At 42.4% G+C, this 22,796-nt stretch overlaps 1 protein-coding gene across 1 annotated transcript in view; it reads left to right on the forward strand.

Annotated features, from left to right (window-relative positions):
• The window catches only part of LOC125013855 (probable ubiquitin carboxyl-terminal hydrolase 4), a 32,290-nt gene extending 13,894 nt beyond the window's left edge, over window positions 1-18,396 (forward strand). Inside the window, exons 10-11 of the mRNA XM_047594761.1 lie at window positions 17,748-17,843; window positions 18,286-18,396. Coding sequence (XP_047450717.1) covers window positions 17,748-17,843; window positions 18,286-18,396 — 207 coding nt within the window. The remainder of the gene's footprint in view (window positions 1-17,747; window positions 17,844-18,285) is intronic.
• The last annotated feature ends 4,400 nt before the right edge of the window (window positions 18,397-22,796 follow it).

The following is a 22,796-nucleotide window of genomic DNA, read 5'->3' on the forward strand; positions in this document are numbered from 1 at the left end:
TACCCATGTGTCCATGGGGTATGAATGTGTTTGCCGATATGCATTTGCTTATGTTTATGCACACGCACACCCAGTTTGGCTGTTTTTAAGTGTGTTTGCATGTGCACAGTCGGCAGAGAGGTGGGGGTTAAGCTGGTGCCGAGGCTCCTGTAATGAGTAAGCGTTGAGTGGCCGGGGCTAAGATAAATGGCGGGGGCCTGCCACTAGTGCAGCAGTCAGCAGGATGCACCAGGGCCGCAGGCTTGTTTGTGCCAAATGGAGCTCGCAAAATATCAAAGGCCAGCCATCCAGAAGACGCAAGCGTCTGACAAATTTTAAATTAGCCAGAAAGAGAGAAGTGGGTGGAGGAGGGGGGAGGTTATAGGGCGAGCGAGGAGGTGGTGGGGAAAGGGGGATGGCTGGAGGAGAGGTGGAAAACTGGGAGGTGGAGAGAGAGGGAGAGTAATGTGGGATGGAGAAAAGAGGAGAAACGGAGGGATGGATGAATGGGATGGACAAGGAGGAAAAAAAGAGACTAAATTATGCAATCTTTTGTTATCTAGCGATATCCATACCTCTCCCCCACCCACCCCCTGCCCCATTCTTTTCTTTTGCTGTAGTAAATCGCCAGCACCATTATCGTCATTAGCCAGTGAGGCTGTTATTATTCCAACTGCATAGTTCCAAGAATTGCACAGTCGGGGTGGAGGGTGCAACACAAACACTCATACAAACAGACCAGTGACACACTGCTGACTGCTTGCGTGGACGCGCATGCAAACGTATACGGCATGTTGTGAAAGACCAGCCAGCCACATTATTTAATACGCATTTAATGTACTGTCTGACAACGTAAGAGACAATCTCTAGGACGGAGCTAAAGCTTATGCGGTAATGCTAAATACTGAAGCTAAGACTATGTGTTTAAATGCATGTCTGTGCTTTCAAAACACCATGAAAAATAAGCTGAATTGAATTGAATGAAAGCTGTTTACTAGAAGTGAGCTTTGTCACCTTGCAAGAAGCTGCTGCTGTTTAAAGTCGTCATTCTGGTGTTCAGCGGCGTGACAGCTGGTCTGCAAGTTATCCACAGAAGGCCACGGACCTTTTACACATCAGACATCTTGAGCCATCATTGCTGGAAGAGCACAGATGTAATTAATAACCTTAATGATGGCTGAGTTCCATTAAGTGTCTCATTAACCCATGTCAGTCAGTTACTGTGCCAAGTGCCTGGAAAAGGGCTCACCTAAATGGAGCGCAGCAATCCTTAGTGTTATTAGTTACACCTGTGCTCCTTCCGCTATGATCTGGTAAAATGTCTGCGGTGAAAAAGGTCTATTATGGACGAGACGACCAACCTAAAAACCACCCAACCTAAAAATAGAAATAAATAAATTAAGGACATGCATGTAAAGATGGAAACAGATGTTTTTTAATGTAATAGAAGTTATTTGTTGGTGACAGAAGCTTGTTACATACTCCACAAGAAATTTGTTTTTTTCGCTCCTGGGGCTGCGTGAACTTCATGAGACGAACTTCGTGCGGAACTTGGGACGACCAGAGACAATTTCCTTATTATTTTCAGATGTCAGCCGGGCGTTGGATCTCGTTGTTCATTCAGCATGCAGCCACACACAGTATGCTGATCTCCACCCAGGAGAGATTACCGGTCGCACTGCGAATAATAGAATTTGGGAGCTCACAGAATCATTGCCGTATACGGCATGAGAAAAAAAAAGTTCTGCCCAGTTGATGTGTCGAGAACATGAACAAGCGAGAACTCCCAAACAAAAGAGGCCAAATGACATTCAGACATGAAATCTGCTTCCAGAGGTGTCTGATAGAACAATCAATATGCTTAAAGTCTGGAATTTTATGGAGAAGTTTACAGTTCCTGCAATATGTTAAGAACCTTCTGCTTTCTCTACTGGCCTTCTTTAACTGATTAATGGCATTTTCACATATGCAACAGACAATCTGTTTGTAGGTGGCATGAGGCTAGAGCTGCACTGGGGATGAAGAACTATTATTATTATCGGTTTTGTGTTGATATGAACACTACATGTTTTTGGATTGATGTGCAGTACCAACAAAAGAGTTTCACGTGACCGACAGCAGCAGAAAAGCGCTCTGCTGAGGAGGAACTGCAGAATTTGTCACTAATAACGTCATCTCACATGATACACTGTTATTTGATTCATATAATACCTATATTCCTCACAACTGCGTGAACAATTGCACTTTTTAAATTTAATGAATAATGCAAAAATCACTTCTTTACATTACAGAATGCCACATACTATAATGGCAGATGGAAAACACGCGTCACTATAAAATTCACGACTCGACCAGCACACAACAGCAAGGCTTCACTCTGGCTATATAATCTTGGCGGATTCACACACTTCTTTCCGTCTCAGTGTTTGCACCAACCCCCCACCTCCTCTGTTGTCTAAATGAGACTGCTGGGCCCGCCTAGTAAAAGAGTTTTCTTTTACTAATGTCAATTTACGACCTAGCAAGAGCTCCCTCTAATCTTTTCCTACTCATTACACACAATTTCCAGGGCGTTCAGCCAGGGTGCCGATTGGTTCCTCGCAGTGTGTGCAGCGAGGGGTGCTGTGGTTTGTTTGTTATTTATTTATTTATTTGTTTATTTATTTACACCGATGCACCCTCCCTCCCCCGCCCCCTCCTCCACTTTCTTATTTGCCTGTTTCTGCATCCATCCATATTTCACTCCCATAGTCCCTATAGTCTGCATTTTCTATGAATAATCAAAGTGCTGCTAAAGCATGTGGATTCGCTCCCCTGCATCCATTCCTCCAGAGCGGTCAGACGAGGTCTGAAGGACAAGTTTCATACTAAAGCGTGTGGACACCTCCTCGGCAGCACAGCTAGTTTAGTGTAACTCTGAATATGTGATTTATAACCTACTATAAACTATATGTAATATATTGTAGAATAAAAGGATGTTTTAAGAGTTAAATGATGTATTTGTGAAAAAAAATACTAAAATAGAATGAATTGCCGGTTTATGAAATAAACTGTGTTTGAGAAAACACGATAAAGTGGTTATAACCATTCACACCAAGACTTTAAGATGGTCTGCACTTTCCTGTGTGCCGTAGTGGTACTCACAGCACTTCAGTGTTTTTCATTCACACACACAGACACGGCTGCAGTGTCGTGTAGTTAGCTCTATCTTTCCTATGGCCTGCATGTTTGTTTCACTGTTTCATCAATTACTGTCTGTAATCCAGTACCCAGAGCGAGCACAGTGTTAGGATTTGTTGGTATTTCATCTCCCTGCACTGGATTCGTATTAATTTCATTACTAAATTTAGGATTTAATCGTTCATACTGCATTTGTATTTCATGTTCTATGTAATTTATTAAATAATCATCTTGATATAATACAAAATGCTTGACCTGAAAGTATCTCTCTTCCATAAACCAATAATATTACGTGTTGTAATATATTGTAGGTTTATAGATCTCTCTTCCGGTCCTTCTGGTTTATTTTCTGTTTGGCCTGTACATCTCTTTTGTTGGATTTAATCGAGTTCATTCTCTTCTGTTTGCCTGTTTGATTTTTTTTTTTTTTTTGACAAGATAAAGCCTTTACCACAGTGAAAATTATTTATTTATTCATATTTATGAACAATTCAAACCCCTGAATGAATGAAGCAAGTGTAAATTGTAAAATGTTCCAAACAAAGCTCTTAATTTTAAATACTATGTTACTGACATTACTCATATAGTAAGAAAAAACTACTGCAATGAAGCAGGAAATATTTCAAGCAGGAAGTTTCTTAGCATTTTTCACTTTTGCATTTTAAATGAACTCAGTCAGATTTCAATATCAAACGCAACCAACTAAATTTCATCTAAATAGCCAACATCAGAAGATGCTAAAAGTTATGTAGAGTGAGAAAACATTATTTTAAAATGATTTATTTGCGTTGGATATATGTAAATATAGCTGTAATTTAAACCTTAGCAACAGTACTATTCAGCAAAATAACTGTTAATAATTAACCTACGTGGTTATTTCTTAAAAACAGATTCTAACACAAATCCCAGGTGGCAAATTCTGTAGCAGTATCAACAATTTATATTGTATTTCGCATATTTCTAATGAATTTAATCAGACAGAAGTAGACTGAACATGGGGTTTCTTTTGCAGTCCCTGGGCTGTTCCCTACTTTTCCCTGCTGCAGCCCCGTGCAACAGCCAATCAATAAATTGTGGCAGTAATAAAATGGAAAGAAATTGCATCTTTACCTCTATTCTTTCTTTCCATGAATATGTTTGAAATGAATAAGTAACAATTATGTTGCAATGCTGCTCCTCTGGGTTAAAATAAAGAGAAATGTTTGCCAACATTCTGCAGTGATTCACTTATATGCCAGCTCTGTATCGAACGTGAAGTGTCTATATTCTGTGGACTGAATATGATTTAATATTGTTGGTCTGATAAAACTTAATCCACAAATAAGTTTTAAAAACTGAACTTCTGCCGAGGGACAAATAACACTGGTTAGGTAAATGAGAACCTAATTCAAGTGATTCATTCATTTGTATCACCCTATTTTATTAAAATGAACACATCTAAAATAAATACAATGATTTTTTTTAACATATTTTAATAATCCAACAAGACCTGTGTGAGTCACAGCTAACACCTCTGAAATGAGTTCCATACTGTAATCTCAGGCTCCAGTGTGAAGGGTGTTGGGTGGGTGACAGAGCTGACAGCTAGAATCACTGTACTTGCAGCCTGCTCATCTATTAAGTTGTAATATTTTGTCATGAAATGATAAAGACTTCCTGTTCCCCTGGTTTGATACTCCGAAGGTGAAAATGTACTGGAAGTGAAATCAAAATTGGCATGTTCACACAGGCAAAATGATCAGCCTCTAACTAACAGCAGGTGTTGAATTGGCTTCATGACTGCAGCACGTGCAGACTTGTTGGTAGATCTGGTGCGATTTTTTTTTTTCTTTTGCACAGCTTGCTTTGCTCGCCACGGTAGCACACTCCTTTCTGGCCAGCTGAGTGCATGTTATACATATCCTTCATGAAGGCACCACTAGACAATTATAAAATGGTCTGCTACTGCTACGTAGATGTGTTTCTGCGTTTTGTATCAGTCTGTGTTCAAATTACTGTAATATTACCGTTAATGTTGGATTCAGTGACAGACAGCAACAGCCTGTGCATTTCATCCGTTCATAAACAGGAATACTAAACATTATGCTGGACATGCACAAATGTATCCAAGATTAAATAAAGTATCAGTGAAAAAAAGATATATTATAGTAAACAGTTGAGTTTCAGTCCAACTTTGCTAGCTAGCACTTAGCTAGTGCTTAGCTAGTAGTAGTAATTAGCTAGTTTGTGTTACGTCTGAAGTTATTTTCCTTCGGGTTTAACCAACTCTCTTTTAATAATTGTAAATCTCCATAGTCTAAAAAAATAAAGAGCACAAACATCGAATTTTAAAAAGTACAGGTAACGTTAATTGTCATTAGTGAACAACACAAATAGCTTCGCATCCTACGTGAGTTGTCCATGCTGTTTTCTCAGTCAGGTTAAATTAAGTAGCAGGTGAGGGACCAGTGTGTGTGTGGAGGATCCGGAGGGAGGTGACTTTAGGGAGTAAATAAGACCCTGGAGGCCGCTGTAGTATTAACGTTGTATGAGAAACGCTGTAATTTCAATGTTACTTTTAGTCGGATATTTTTCATGTAATGAGACACATCCATGATTAATGATGGTGCCCCATCTAAAATATTTGTTAGATTTACGACTGAGGGAATCTTCTTTTGCATAAGCTTCATCGTGAGAACATGAATCCATGTCTGGAAATGAAACCACCGACCACCGACCAGGCCAAAGATATCTAACGTCACGTTCTAAAATCCGACTAAAATTGACATTTTTATCTGATTGTGTACATTTTTCTGGGAATTTATTCCACGTAGCAGTAGAATATCAACTAACACGGCACTAACTTTTTAATGGTCACATAAAGGTTGGTTAGTGTAAGGGTAAGATGGTGATCTGTTTAAATACATACAACGTCCAGCCCGTTTCTGTAGAAAGAGCTTTAGATACAGACAATTACAAACCTGGATTTTCTCACAACCTTAACAGTTTGCTTTACTAAAAATAACCACAGAGACGTACCAATAAAATGTTTTCATCCATCTGGTATCAGCATTTACCCATACACATATGACTGTTGTCTTTTCAAGAGCTGATTTAGCTTGAAAACTATCATCTCAGTCTGTATCAAGTGTACAAGAAGTACTAGAGGACTGGAGAAAATAGTTCATATTGATCTTAATATTTCCCTTTTTTTTATTATTATTTTGCCAGAAGACGTGCTGACAACTGAACACAGTGTCAAAAATGACAACTGGCTCAGGCTAGCTCGTCTCCCTCCACACACGCTCCATCCGCTATCTCTCAGCGCCGCATCAGTCCCAACAGCACGTACGCGGAAGCCCAGCGGTCCATGACTATCAATGAACAGGACAAACAAAATTAATTAAAGTGCCATCTTAAGTGACACCTCGCTGTCACCCGGTGCAGAGAGGTAGAAAGGTGTCAGGAGATGATGCGTTGCCGCGTGGACTGCGCGGCAGCTCATCGCCTCATCGAATATGCACGTATGTAATCGTGCATGCGGCGCGGCAGCGCTGCCTCGGATTCCTTAAAATCCTGAATTTTAAAGTCATCTCATTGCGTACGCTGATTGACAGTGAGGTCAAGAATCTGCTAATTTTCACTTAAACTACCTTCCGTGTGAAAATTATTTATGTTTTGCATTTACCGGATAGTGCCTATAATTAAACAGACCCAACTAAGAAAATGAACTCTTCATGATGCTCCCATGGTACCAAATGATAATCCTTGGTGCTTCATTACTCACCCTTAATCCACTGTTCATTACCCTCAAACACAGCCTTTGTCAGTCCCCAACCGGCCAATGTAAGTAATGCTACATCATATCTCCAATTCCAATCACATCCTTAAAACCATTCAGCAGCTGACATCACTGTCGCCGTACACTCCTGATGCCCAGCTCCGGTCTAAATGGACAAGAGAAAATGGGAGGGGATGGACAGATTGGAAAGAGAAAGGGACAGTGGAAGGAAAAAACGGCAAGCCGACTTCATATCGGCGCCAAGATTACTGCTGCTGAGGGCTGAGGTGCAAAGAGTTGTGGGTAATTGTCATGTTTTTCATTAGCGGTTAGATGAGGATCTGGAGATGAGGGAGGAAATGGCCTCATCATCATCGCTTTGTGTGTGTGCGTGTGTGTGTGTGAGCGGGGCCTGAGCGTTTGCAGATCACACCCTTGATCACAACCGTCCCCGCTCGTTGAAAGAGGGAACAAATTGTTCCCTCTTTCTTTCCGACGGCAGACTCGCTATATTCCACCATTACCTCGGAACATTGAAAGAAACAAGCTGCCGCAAATGACGAACCAAAAGATTGCAGGAAGAGCACGGAACGGGGAGAGAAGAGTGAGGAAAGAAAGAAAAAGAAAAATGGTGGTGGTGGCAGCGGCGGCGGTGAGGGGGGTGGGTGGTTGTAGGTTTTAGGGGAGGGGGTGTCTGGCCAAAAATAAGGCAGGAGATGAGGAAAGAAAATGAAAAGAAATGTCTGCCAAAATTGTGATGAGACGCCACAATCACAGGCTGGGATGAGGAGGGGAAATTAGAGCACGGGAAAATTGAAAAGAAACACATATAGGAAGAGGGTGGGGAGGAAAAAGAGAAAGAAATGGAGAGGACACGAGGACGAAATGAGCCGCACAGAGAAAGAAAACCCAGTAATGTTTCGGGACGTGTACTCCAATCAACAAGCGGCGATTAATCCAGAGATTAAGGCGGAGGTGTCCATGTTATCATTTAGAGGCTGCGAGTATCGCTTGTTCTCCTCATCAAACTGTCGCTGGATTTGTCTCCTGCTCAAATAAGCACCAAGGACTTTTCCGCCAAGTATAAAAACTTCTTCTATTTCCCCGATGAAACCAAACATCTTGCGAGCTGGATTATACATGCTAGCTTTACCTCGCCAATTAACTACCTCAAACAGCGTCGAGACGAGCACGTCCGTCCTAGTTTAGCACCACGCATGGATTATGTGACACCTCTCCGAGGAGGCGACACAACCAGACGGAAGAACACAAAACCGTTTATTAGGCCGTCCTTGTTTGTACTTATTTCATGGCACTGTGCTATCCTTTCATCTTGTGTACAGGGGACGCTTTGTGTCTCTTTGCAGATTTTCCAGCCCTGGGTGCCTCCCAGTTTTCATCTTGTGTTTCTGTGTACATTTCTCGGGTCTCTGTGTTAATTTGTGGCAGTGTGTGTTAATTTTGTGTCTCTCCCTGGTCACTGTATGTGTGTCTCTTTCTCATCCATTTGTTGTTGGCCGTGTTAATTTTATATATATTTTTTTGTGCGTGTGTTCCTTCGTGATGATTTTGTGTCTCTTTGGGTTTAGTTTTACCGGTCATTGTGTTTCTTTATCATCAATTTTCCTCTGTTGTGTTCATTGTCTGTACTTTCTATTGTCATTTTCTGGCTCACGGCACTAATTTTGTGTTAGTTTGCATTAATTTTGTGTCTCTTCCTTGTCACTGTATGTCTCTTGATCATCATTTGTTGTCTGTTGTGTCTGTTTTCTGTATTTTATGGTCATTTTATGGCTTATTGTGTGTTACTCTGTGGTTATTCTGTGTTTCTTTGTCTTTGCCGTGTTTCACAAAATGTTCCAGATGTGACATGTGACGTTAGCTTCATGATGTCTCTTAGAGGAGGCAAATGTAATTTGAAGGCCGGATGAGAAACTTTTGACCACTAAATTTTATAGGGGGTGTAGGGGTCTTCAACATTTTTCAGTCCAAAGAGCCCAAACTGATGGAGAGATTAAGTAGGGACCCCTACCTATTATATACGTTCTATATTAAAGTGCTACTAGTGCTACTTATAAATATAGATTATTATTATTACCATCATTTTGCATTCAATATTAAGCTATCCATTATCCCTTTACTAAAATGCGCAGTACCTGAATTAGGGTTGATTCTGTCCATATAAAGCCACAACCATCCGTGTGTTATAGAAAACCTTAGCTAGAGGGGAGGTTAGAAACTCTGAGGAGTTTAGCTGTGAAGCGTGAGACAGTTGATACAAACGTTGTACTGCAAATAATTTTCAATTTTTTTTTTTAATTATTACAAACAACGCCAGTCGCAAACGTTTAATCTCAACTTTTGTTCATTCGCTGTTTATTGCCGCTACTTTGTCCATTAAAACGTTGTTCTGTGCAGAGTGACTTTGTACATTGTGCTCGTGTGAGATGCTGGTCGTGAGCGGGGTTTGGAAGGATAAGGCAGCAAACTGATGAACGCAAAAGGCCTTATCAGCACTTCTCCCCCCCCCCCCTTTTTTTTTTTTACCCCTCTCTCCCTCCATCTCCCCATCTCTCTGCAGTGTTAGCACAACAGTTTCAGAGGTTACCACTCAATTAAGCTTGGCTGTTCATTTACGGCCATGACAAAGACTACTGTCTCTATTCCTCCCCTCTCTCTCCCTCTCTCCTCTAACCAAACTTGTAATTACAGTGCTGGACAGCACGATTCACTCTGACCCACTGTAAAATATGACCATCCATTTGGCCCTTATCCCTTCATCGCCATTCCTCCTCGTTCAATGGGGCTGCTGGATGATGCTCCACGCGCGCCCCCCCCCCTCCTCCTCCTCCTCCAAGTCCCTTCCCATCACTGCCGGCCATTTCAACCCCCTTCACCTCACCCCTCTCAACTGCCATGCCACAAAGCGTCAAGATGAGGAATATCACAGAGCACTATCTCCTTGTAATGAATTACTTTCACTTTTAACCCTGGACAGATATCCACTTGAACTTACCTCCACAAATCTTTTCTTTTTTTTCCCCCTCCTCTTCCTCTCTCTCCCACCCCACCCCCGCGCACTGATGACCACTCCACTTTAAAACCACATATACTAAATTAAAATATGAAGTCAGTCCATTCACAAGTTGCAGGTGCAAGCATTTGTGTGATGGCATAATTGATAGGAGGTGGTGGCTGAGTGTCTGTATGGGCAACGTACTGATGTAATTTGAGAAGAGTAGATTGTACAGTTTGCTAATGCAGCTGGCTGAAGCTAGGGTGGTAAAGTGATTTCTGTCTACAGTTTATGTGCACGCCCTATCATCACACAGGCACATTAATACTGGATGATTCCGCCTCGTTATAGTTATCTATAGCTACGGTAAGGCATATTTGAGGTTAGACGGCTAAAACACTTGGGAAATGTACTCCCTTTTTTAAATATTTTATTAGTTTATTTTAGGTTTGTGTACATCACACACTCGTGAATCAGAAGCCAAAATACACACAAGAGAAGACGTGAAATGATTCACATGTTGATACACTCATCTGTGTCACGTTCGATTGCGCTGTGCGCTTATTACAGCGTTAGTGACGCATGGCGTCGCAGGTGAAAATACCTGCAGACATTATTCAGGGCTGAAATACGACCTAATGTTTTAATGTAAAGTTAATATCCCTGAAAATTTGAATGGCTTTTAGAGTAGGCTTAGTGGATTAACAGACTAGATGGTTATATAGCATTATTTTGTTACAATGAGACGAGTATGACACAGTTAGAAAGATAAAAGAAGGTACACTCATCTGGATTTTTTTTTTTTTTTTTAGGAATTAGGGACTCACTGTGATGTCCATGAGTTTGACATGATAACATAGACGGTATAAGAACAAACTGTGGCCATAAAAGAATGGTCAGCTAGACTCATGCAAGCTGTAGTATTTTAAACTGTAGTTTGTATTATGGGCCACAGAGTGCGCCAAGAATAAACATTCTCCACAGTGTTTACCCCAAATTCTGAGTCGAGCATCTGTTGCATCAATAAAGATTCATCAGACCAGGTTTAAATACTCCGGTCCAGTTTTTGATGAGCCTGTGTCCACTGCAGCGTCAGATTTGTGTTTTTGGATCAAATTAGTGGAACCTTGTATGTTCTTCTGCTGTTATTATCAAACCGGTCCATCTGCAACACACTGGGATCCTCATTCTGTTGTGTAGTGTGAACATAAACTGAAGCCTCTGACCCGTAGAAGGACTTTATTTAACCCTGCAAGTAGCTGCCTCATAATATATAATTGCGCAAATAAGCAGGTTATTCTTTTATTGTAGAAGCTGTATGTTTACTTCTTACAGTCAGAGGCTTTACAGTTGGCATTTATTATTGGAGAGGCTGCTTTTTAAAGTCTAGATTCAAAATTTGTTGTCAGTAAGGTTAAAAAAAAAAAGAAAAGAAAAAAAAAAGAAAAAAATGTTTTCTTCAAGGCGTTTGGAATCTGGGAGTTATTCCCATTCAATCAGGCAATAAAGCCTTGCAGTCCAAAAAATCCCAACAGGGTTGACTTCAGGGCACACACTGCAAAGCTCTACTACAAACTGGGAAAACATTTTTTTTAAGTGGCGTGCTTGGTGCACAAGCTCTTGAAACCAGAATGGGATAATTTAAAAATTTTTACTGTATATGGTAGAAGTATTTGGTCAAAAGTACAGTTAAAAACTTTTGAACAAAATGTGCTCAATCTTGGAATATTTGCCCATTTTTAGAATCGGCTTCTGGGGAGTCTGCACAGTAATGGGTGTATTTGAATAAGAAAGTTACACTTTCACAGTGTGTTCCAGTCAAAGTGCTGATTGTAGCTAGCCAGCACCACAATGGAGCAGCGGCACAGCAGGATGAAGAGCTGCATAGCTGAGCGAAGACATACCGCTAAGAATGCCCAGAAAGAACAACAAGGCAGAGCTCTCTCTCTCTCTCTCTCACACACACACACACACACACACACACACACACACACACAGTGTGGATGAACGTTGCGGACGCAGCTGTCCACACTGGAGGACACGCAGTTCCATATGCCCTAGCCAGTGGGGGAGTGGTGGTCCTCCCAGGCCAGCTAATCAATCACCGAGCCCCCCCGTCCTGGAGAGGTCATCCTGGCTCCACAGGGCAGGGTGCGGAGCCCAGAGCACTGTGCCAATAATCACCATTTCAGCTGAGCCACACTGAATTCTAGCTCACCACCCCAACTTATGGGAGGTCAGAAGGAAGAGGGACAAAGGCTGTGAATTAGTTTGAAGCAACTCATTCAGGGGTAACAATTCAAATAGCACTATTAGAGTTTTTAAAACATAATATCAATTATGTTTCTAAACCGCATGACTTAAAACACAGCCTCATGTTATTAATACACCAAAAGTTCAACCAGTACGTGATAATGTACTAATATATAAGATAAAGAATATTCACACATTTATTGTTCTTATTAAATGTATTTTAGTGTTTTATATTAGCAATGTTCAGTTGCTTTTAATTCTATCCAGGGCAAATGGATAAGATGTTAAGTAACTTTTAAATTTGTTTTGGAATCATTTCACTATTAGTGGTTGTAGTTTTTAACATCGACATGAAGTGCTGTTTTACATGTGTTGTCCACATTTAGAAGTCAAATAGGCCTGTGGTCATAATGTTTCATAACAGCCTTGAATAAAAGCACTGGAACTGAAGAGCAGCAGTCAAATAGGAAACACTGTATGCGTTCCTCCCTGTTGTTATTTTGGTAATAACACAAGGGGCTGTGCAGTTTATTTTGGTAAAAAGGATACTGGCTAGAATTGCGAATGTGGATCTAAGAGACATTAACTCCTATTTACACCGATCAGACATAACATTTTGACCGCATATTGTGCAGGTCTCCTTTGTGCCTCCAAAACAGTTGAGATGCATCAGAGAACGCACATGGTCCTTCTGAATGTGTCCTGTGGTGTCTGGAAACAGTGTTATTTGTGGGGGTCTTTGGGTCCTACGGGTTGAGGGGAGGAGCCTCTGTGGATCAGGGTTGTTCCAGAGCATCCCACGTATACTTGATCAGTTTGGGATTTAGTGAATTTGGAGGCCAGGTCAATACCATGTGCTGTTCTTCATGTTTGTTTGTTTTTTTAGTTGTTTCTGTGTGTGTATCTAGACTGCTTCATCCTGCTGGGGATGGCTACTGCCATCAAGGAGTGTCATTGCCATGGGGTGGGGGTGCCTGGTCTGGTCTAAGCATGTCTAAGTAACATCCACTTGAATGCTAGGTCCAAAAGTTTCCCTGCAACACTGACTTACCACAAGATGGTCCATGTTTTAATGTTGCGACTGATCAGTTTATGAAGTATTTGCTACAACCTAGAGTGCACAGCTGTCTTATCCAATGTCTGACAGTTAAAAAAAATCCTGTATGTATGTAAAACCATTATGAACTGTGCCACTCACACGTTCATGCCTTCGCTTTAGCTACCTCCACTGTTGAGATCTGACATGTCCAAAAAACACATCAAGACAAGCAGCAGAACTGTTGAACATATCACATAAATTCGGTGTAACTAGATGTGTTTTACTTTTCTTCTGCTAACTTGACTTGAATGCAGCGTGAGCAGCTTTGTCTTTGTCCTTCAGGCCACCGTTCTGTCGCTAGCTCCAAATGAACACCTTATACCCCCAGCCACTGTGGTCAAATTAAATATCCACTGGGTCTGATAATGGAATACTGCTCGATGTTTGTGAACAAGTGCAGTAGTTGATTCAAATCATTGGCAGCAGCTAATTCTCCTCCAAGAAGTTCACATGGAGGGTCATCTGGCTGCCACTCCTCCCAGTGTCATGTCCATCTGGCCTGCGAGGTGTAATAGCCCTACTAATCTCCGAATAATAGCAGCGGGACTAGGGACATGTCACCGGGGCGCCGCAGACCCACAGTCCCCCAAAATCAATAGTTTACGCCCCTCAGGGGGATCCTGCTACCCAAGGGGATGTCAATACTGTCGATTGGGTATTAAAGAACATTTCATCAGCATGTGTGACAGCAAGAGTGAGAGAAAGAGAGAGAGGAAGTGTGTGCCGGAGGTCACGCGGGGCATCCACGGATGTCCAGTGTGTATTAAGCGCCGCAGGGAGCTCCCAAGGTGACGTGCCATCCCTCCTGACTATTGACAGACGCCGTGACAAACTGTGTCGCTTCATATCACTGCAGTGTGTTGGTTTTAGCTTATTTCGTGTGAGCGGATGGACGAGGGAAGGTTTTTGTTTTCCCTTCCCTAGTTTTTGTCCCAATTTAACCTTAATTCTACAGTCGCGTTCCACGCAGAGAAAGATGCATGCAAATTTCTCACGCACCAGTAAATTGAAATACGCACAGCAGATTAATAGCAAACTGGAGCAACACTTCAAAATAAAATACATACTGTGCTTAGGTCACTGTACTTATGTTAAATGTCTCATATTGTTTATAATGTAACATTAAGTAATAAATATATAAACATGCTCCCCTGAATATATTATTCTTGAAATGAAAATCGATAATAGGGATTCTTTGCAATTTTTTTTTGTCTTTCTTTCATGATAATTTGTGTTACTCACGTTAACCCCAATATCTGAGAAAAAAATACTTTCTTGATGTCAGCTGCCACAAAATAAATCTGAAAGAAAGAGGAACAAAGTTTGCCATCATTTCTCAGTTTAGTAATCTGCGTGTAGACTGTTTATACTGAAATAAACAGCTGCGCTCTCTCTTCTCAACTCTGTCCCAAAAGAAGCTGCATGTTTTTTCTTCTTATTCAAAGTATTACTAATAAAAATAATGAAAATCTTAAGATAAATGAGGTGCTGTATTTATCCTTTCTGACCATGTTTTCGGGAAAAAAAAACAGGAAAGTGATTTGATTTTCATTTCAAAACTCACCATCAAAGAGGCATTCTTCAGCTCATGGTGTAGTCGTATGTAATGAGTTCTTGTGATCATTATTCATCTGCAGATATTTGCATAGTGAGAATAATGGTTTGTTTCAACACAATGTGTCATTTCACTGGAGTTTGGACTTTCAGTGAACATAGTCTTTTAGCACGTTCCTTGTTCCAGCTCTTTGTTTTTCTGTATGTGTTGAATAAGGCATGTCGTCTGTTGTCTGTCTATTTTAATAACTTCATCTGCTGAAAAATAGGATTTTTGGAACGCCTTACTTAGAAATACACATCAACAAATGGAGCATAGCATTAGTTCAGGGAGGCCACTGAGTCAAGCTCAGCTCACAAGCCCGGCCGATAGCTTATCTATGAACCAGCCCACGGATCAGCTGAGGTATCCATTGTCAAATCTCATGTAGGGCGCCGTAATAAAAGCTGCTTTGGTCTGCCAACACTTTGTGTTACCTTACTTCGCACCCACCTGTCACATCCAGCTCTGCGGCACCTTCTCATGATAATCTGTATCTCTGTGTTTTGGGCATTTCCTGTTTTAGACGTACTTCCTACCACGTCCCCGGTGTGGTTGCTGTCTCCGATTTGTCTCACACGCGCCTCATTGTCCCACTTGTATTTAGTCGCCACGTTTCCTTCCCGCTTTGCCAGTTTGTCTGACATGTCACATCAGAAATGTTTTCGTCTTTTCCTAATGTGCGTTGTGCTTTTCTGCTCCTCATGATTTTTTTGGACGTTGTCTGCTTTTTATGTAAAGACTTTCTATCCACCGCCTGAGTTGTGTGTTTGAGTCCACAATCAGCTCCTCATTAAACCACCTCCAACCCAGCTCCTCCTTTTGCGCTTTGTCTGTCTACAAATGTCATTCCTGTGTCATTGGTGCTTGTTTTGTCCTCTGTCGGGGGATATTAGCTGCTGCAAGGAGGCCCGCGTACTTATCTCCAAAAATAATTGATTTTTCTTGACTTAAGTTCTCCAATTAAACATTGTGTGTGACTCTGGAACTGCAATAATCACCTAATTTATTGAAAAAAATGTGGTGAATGTTTCATATTAGCTTGTTGGGAAACCCTTGAAATGTTTCCAAGATTAGCGTTGAAATGCTTTGGATGAACCTGCTACAACTTCAATGTCAGCAGATCCATTTCTAGGCAAAATGAACTAAAGGTAATTCGTGGCCCTTGAACTGAAATGTGAGATGAAACAATGGATTATTTGTTACTCCCCTCTGTGGAAGTCCAAGTGAGTGTTCAATGCTACTGTATTAGCCAAATGCAAATGACCATTATGGAAACAATTAACTATTTGATTAAATTTAGGACACGATTTAGTCTCCAGTGTCAGATTTAGAGACCGGGACCAACCTCCTCCCCAAAAGATATAGTGTTACTGCTCTATTGTTAGTCTGTATAGTTATCCTTCTGAAACACGGTCGTGGCATTGCCAGAGCACACTGACAACCATTACTGAAATACATGCAGTGACAGCATGTTTGCCCTCGAGTTGACCAACAACACGGACAACTGGCTGCCTTCCATTTTCTGGGGTGCAACTTTTCCGACCAGAAGAAGAGCGCGGCGTTCGGGTCCGAATAAAAGACCTGCATCAGGATTTGGCTTGTTCTCACCCAGCCGAGGCCACGGGATCGAGGAGCTTTCTCGCTGTGCCCGCTGCCTCCGCGCCCTGCCGCCCTCCCGCCCGGTTCACCACCATCTGTTCCCTGGCACGGAACCTCTAACATCACGCAGGGCAGGCCCAGAGTGCTGACACCCTCACACCACACATGCAGGAGGGAGGAAGGATCTGTGTGTGGTGGTGTGGTCATCCCTGCGTGTGGCAGCACAGTCTGATCTCTAACAATAGAGCGAAGGGAGCACCAAAATATCCTTTTCAACAGGAGCACTGCTACAAAAAAAATTGCTGAGCTGCTGAAAAATTGTACACGCATTTATAAGTGCAGTTATATCCGTTAACTATAAAGCAGGCCGTTGGTAAATATGTATCACATGAGCAAATTCACAGTGTGCGAGTACATGTGTCCAGAGGCAGACGCTCTATGAAAAATTCTACTGAGGCCGCTGAACTCATTTTCCTCTCCCCGGCTTCAACCCTCGACCTTTGACCTTCAAGGTCAGAATTGTCCCCCTCTCTCCCATCTCCATCCATCAGCCTCCGCGTCCCAAACAGGGGGAGCATCTTTTGTAGCCAGCCGACCTCTCATCTCGCGCATCTTTTGTTTTAACCTCTTTAGCCATCACTCTTGGGAGGTGGGTGGGTGGGGGGGTTGTGTGTGGTTGGTTTATGGCCCTGGTGGATTATGGGTACCGGTGGAGGGAGGAGGAGGTGGGGCTACAAATCTCCAACTCGCACCTAAAGCTGTCAGTGGTGCCCTGGGGGCCCTCGGTCGTCAGCCAGCACGGTCACCTTGGATTGGCGAACGAATCGGACGCACACACAGACACACGCGAACGAGGGTGAGATAACAAACAGAGAAGATCTTGCCGTCACTGGTACGATCGCCACCTCCGCATACAAACAGACACGCACACGCATGCGCATCGACAGGCGGCCAAACGGTGATGTTGTTCCTCTCTCTCTCTCTCTAACACACACATAAACACACCTCCTCTTCTCTGTCAGAAACTCGATTAATATTCTAGAAGAGAGAAGGGACACCAGCATGTGTTTACACAGATTACCACAGACTTCCTCCTCCCCATCTTTCTGCCCCCCACTCCCCACTCAGCCAGCACCCCACCCTCTTACTGGGAGGTCTCTTTTCTCTCCCAGTTTGCTCTTGGCTGAGTGGAGCTGTGGCCATGATAACCAGATCAAGATGACTGCGACGCATTTGTTAATGAAACAAACGCTTCCTCGCCCAGGTGCGGCCTGGAGAGAACGTCGAGACGCTCCCCCCAACCATCATCACCATTATCGCCCCCGCTGTGCTCAGAAGCACCCCGTGGCGGGGCATCCTGGTGAGGTGTCGGTCAAGAGGGTGGAGTTGTGTAAATTGTGTGGGTGGAGGGATGGATGTGTGTGTTGGCGGGAGGGCCCAGTGGCCCCTCACAGCCTGGGGTAACCCCCGCACCACCCACTCCTAGAGTGCATCCTTCATGAGCATCACAGGGGGATGAAGGTGGGCCAAAGTATGGGTAAATTTGTGCAGGTTAATGTTTGTGTGAAAGAGACCGGGGTTGGGGTTTTATTAACACAAACATTTCGCCGAGAGGCACAGCTCCACACATTTACTCTGATGGAGTAAAACTGCAGCAGACGGAGTCAGTTTGACTCTTGTTTGATACACAGTGAAACAAGAGTTTTGCAAAAAAAGGCTTCTAATAATTTGTAGCTCATGCTGATGAAAGACATTAGCACAAACAGCTGATTTTCCAAGATGGAACTGGCTGTGTTGACCAGTGCAACAACCATCACATCAAGCCCATGGTCTGCCGTGCTCTAGACCCACTGCAGTTTGTGTATCAGAAGAAGATGGGGGTGGAGGACGCCAGCCTCAACCCGCTCCACTGAACTTGAAGAAGAGGAATGCTGCTACGATGACCACGTGTTGTGATTTTTCCAGCACATTCAACACCATCCAGCCCCTGCTCCTGAGGGACAAGCTAATAAATATGGGTGTGGAGTCACACCTCACTTGCTGCATAGCGGACCATCTATCTAGAGACCTCAGTCTGTAGGAGTCTGTGAACTGCACATCCAGTGCTCTCCCCTGTCCTATTCACCCTGTACACCTCGCACTTCAAGTACAACACAGAGTCACATCACCTGCAGAAGTTTTCAGATGAGACTACCATTGTGGGATCTACTGGGGATGTACAAGAATCTGGTGAACAACTTCATCTCACCACCTTCGGATCAATACAGCTAAAACCAAGGAGGTGGTCGTGGATTTCTGGAGATCTAGGCCCCATCCGCAGCCTATAACCATCCATGGAGGAGTGTGTAGAGGTGGTTCACATCTATAACTGGACTGGTCAGCTCACATCGACACAGTATATAGAAAACGTCAGAGCCGTCTCCAATTCCTCAGCAAACTAAGGTCATGTAATATTCTGCCGGAAGCTGCTTGTTCTAGCAGACTATCATAGCCAGTGCCCTCTTCTATGCTGTGGTGTACTGGGATCCAGCACCAAGAACTCCTCCTTACGGCTGGACAAAGTGATACTGAAGGCGGGCTCTGTGGTAGGAGCTGGAGTCTTTAACATTAGTGACAGATGCAAGGACCTTGAGCAAAATCTGGTCCATCAGGAACAATATCCACCACACTCTGCACGACATCATAGTCAGACAGAGAAGCTTGTTCAGCGACAGGCTGCTGTCTGTGCTCCATGGACAGGTTAAAGGGGCGCGTTTGTCCCTCAGGTCATATGACTTTACAACACCTCCCTGTGAGGCAATGACCACTGGACTGTGGTCTGCGAATTTCTTCACCAAATGGGCACTCGCAGAGGACAGACGACCGACCCGATAAGAGAAAACTACCAAAGACAGTATGTTTTGTTGTTTTTTTGCAGATGCAATGGACGTATAATTCACTATAATAACTATATAATCATGTAATATACTCCTATAATATACTATTAACACGATGTCACTACATGCATTTTTCTTTTACTTTTCCACAAACACTCTTTACTCGTTAGTTTCTTTGTGTTTCTTCGTTGGGGTTTAGCCAAGGAAAGGTTTTTTTGAAAGTTCTGCTTGTCCAGGATACACTTCAGTGTCCATCTACATATGAAGAATATTTTAGATCCTCTTAGTTTTGGTTGTGTACATTGCGCTAGTATGGGGTCTATTTGTGTGAATTTCTTCGTGTCGTGGTGAATATCTGACTGGATGGTGCAACTTTGCAGGAACTGGATACCAGGATATTTGTTCACGACGGAAGGCGTGATGGTCATGGTGGTTCTGAAGGGAGGCGAATAGGACCCAGTGCCTTCCCAGTCACATCAAAGGCACTCGTACCAGCCTCACATATCAGATTAAACACTAGTTGGCATCAAGCCTGGTACCAAGCCCCACGACTTGTCTGAACACATCAGCGGAGTGGCCAGTCAAATACCCAGCACCAAGCTGGCATCCCTGCACAACATGAGCTGCACAGCTCAGCAGCAGTCATACCTGCCTGACCAAGGGCAAAAGGGAGGGAATGGGCACATGGGGAATGTGCATAACGTACAGTGTAAATACTGTGATGTAGACTTTTTGTATACTCAGTCACGACATAACAAGAACCAGAGGTCAGTGTTTTCAATTATAGTGTAGTGAAAAACACAGGAAAAGATTTCTCATGTGAAAGTCAGACATCCAAACGTAATGTTGACAAAAAATTGTGGGTAGTGAACATATTACTTGCTAAAATTGGTACAAATGTATAATTAACACATATACAGTATAAACTACAGATTGATATTATAATTATAACAATATTTTTCATAAACAGCTCTATATTAAAATCGTCTTTTATCGTCTAAAATTGTGAAGCCTTTTATGGCAAATCAGATAAAATGTAATCTACAGTAATTTACCCTGATATTTTTTCTCTTGAATGACTTATGTAACAGTTCGATTGCCTTTTCTTTGTGAGCATTTTTACTGGACATTTCACAATGCAGCTTGGAAAATCCACAAACCGTCTACACCGCAGAGACATCTCCAGTGGTCCATATTTCCTGTAGTTTTTGACAAACCGCCAGAAAGACTGACACGCTGGTGGTGCACAGCGGCACAATACTGATGTGTCATCTCATTTCACATCACACTGTGCTTCAACGGAAAAAGGGGAAGAACAGAGAAGACCGGACGGTATGGAAGGTGCCGAGAAAGAATAGAAAACCGAGGAACAAGAGGAAAGGGGTGGGGAGGGGCCGCAGAAGGAAAGAAATCTCTGTGTCAGCAAAAGTTTTCATTAAAATTTTGAGACAAATGATCTCTGTGTCCTTCTCCTGAAGCTGCCTGGGGCGTCATGCTATTTCTATGCAAATAACAACCTCACGCCTTTGCTCCTATTATTTCTGCTGGAGCTGCAGCAACATGACCCAAGAGAGAAGGGGAGGGAGGAGGGAGATGGGAGAGGAGAGAGAGAGAGGAAGGGTGACATGAAGTGAGAAAGAGAAATAAGAAGGAAAATGCAGCAGGGAGGAAAAGGGAGAAAGGGAACAGCGGAGGAGGAGGAGGAGGAGGGCTGAGGATACAGTCAGACAAGCAGAGTGTGTGTGTATATATGTGTGTGTGTGCGCGATGGACTCACTGAGGTGTGAAAATATATAACGCTAGGAAGGAGAGAGAGAAAGAGAGAAACAGAGAGAGAGAGAGAGCTAAGAACAACACAAAGACACAGCTATAATTTGTTTGGAGGCTGTCTTTCTTGTAATATATGACACCCACAGCACGAGTGCTTCCTCACTGCGCACTATTGTTTAACTGTATAGCACTTACAACACTATCAGGACCAGTCCATCTCACGCATACACACACCTCACCTCACGATTTACGTACTGGACCACTCCGCGACTGCAGTGCGCTGCAAATGTAACACAATATGTGAAAACAGAAGCAGCAGACAGATAAATATACACGTTCAGACGGGTTAATGGAACTTCAACCGCACACAGTGCAGGATAAAATGTGTAGAGATCTCTCCCATTTGAGGCTCTAAAGATCTAAAGTCACGTCTTTCTTTTGTCTTTTAAAGATTCTGAAAGGGTCAAACGTGTTTTCAGTTCTGTCTCGACGACTGTAGCCACGTCTCTTTCTCATGTTTGCAGTTGGCGAAAATTGCTGCAGATCGTCTTTTAAGAAGAAGACACAATCGAAAACACATTTATCCTGTACTCAACTTCCCTCACTGGCTCCCAGGTCATGAATGATTTTAGTGTTTGCATACATATTACTGTTTTTTTCTTGGCCCCTGTATATTTTTCTGATGTCCTCAGTACAGGGGAGACAGAGATTTTGGAAATGCAGACCCCAAACTTTTGAACCATTTGCCTCTGCTTGTTTGTAAATTCCTTCTTAAAACTTATATTCTGTCAGAGAGCTGCTTTTTCATTCTAACAAAATGTATGCATGAATGAGTACTTTCAATTGAGCATTTTTAACATGTAGTCCGTCTACATATTTTTGGTCTAGAGTCTTTCCACTGGGAACTGATTAAGCTCCACAAATCAAACCGTTTAGATGGTTTTTATGCAGTGATGGACAGAAACAGTAGCATCATAATCTGACAATAATCGAGCTGCTTAGAGTTTGCCATCGCTCAATGCTACATACTTTGCTGCTCAGATTGGTCATAGGACTTTCCACTATTACTATGTACTACTGCGCATTGTTGTATTTTCTTCTCTGTATCAGTTCAAACACACTTATAATGTGTGTTACCAGACTTACATTCTGATAGTTTTGATTAGCCAGAGGTACAAAATATTTTTAAAGTTTTTTAAATCTCTGGCATTTTGATTCCTATGACTTTCATCCATTTTTTCCTTCCACATCTTAGTTTAGAGTTTTTGAGGGGTCAGTATTAGCATATTGAGCTATAGTACACACTTTGTAGAACTAAAAAAGAAAAGTAGTATTTACAAATCTAAACACTTACCAGCTCACTAAAAGCCTACTGATGTGATTTGGTAGGACTAACGCAATTTTAGTTGTAACACGCAATAAAAGTGTAATTGGAGATGGTTCATGTAGGGACCAGGGGTGGGTTTTGGCAAGGACTTCACAATACAATACGTATCATGATACTTGAGTCACGCTATGATACATTATTGCGATACTATGATATTGCGTTATAATGCAATATGCTACTAGTTCACTGAGAAATTTTAAATGTAGCTTAAACTGCACATTGTATATATGTACATCAGATGACAATGATAATTCATTGGGCAAAGTGGTGGTGGAAGTGC

This window comes from Mugil cephalus, chromosome 9 (genome assembly GCF_022458985.1).
Source record: "Mugil cephalus isolate CIBA_MC_2020 chromosome 9, CIBA_Mcephalus_1.1, whole genome shotgun sequence".
Classification (NCBI taxonomy): Eukaryota; Metazoa; Chordata; class Actinopteri; order Mugiliformes; family Mugilidae; genus Mugil; species Mugil cephalus.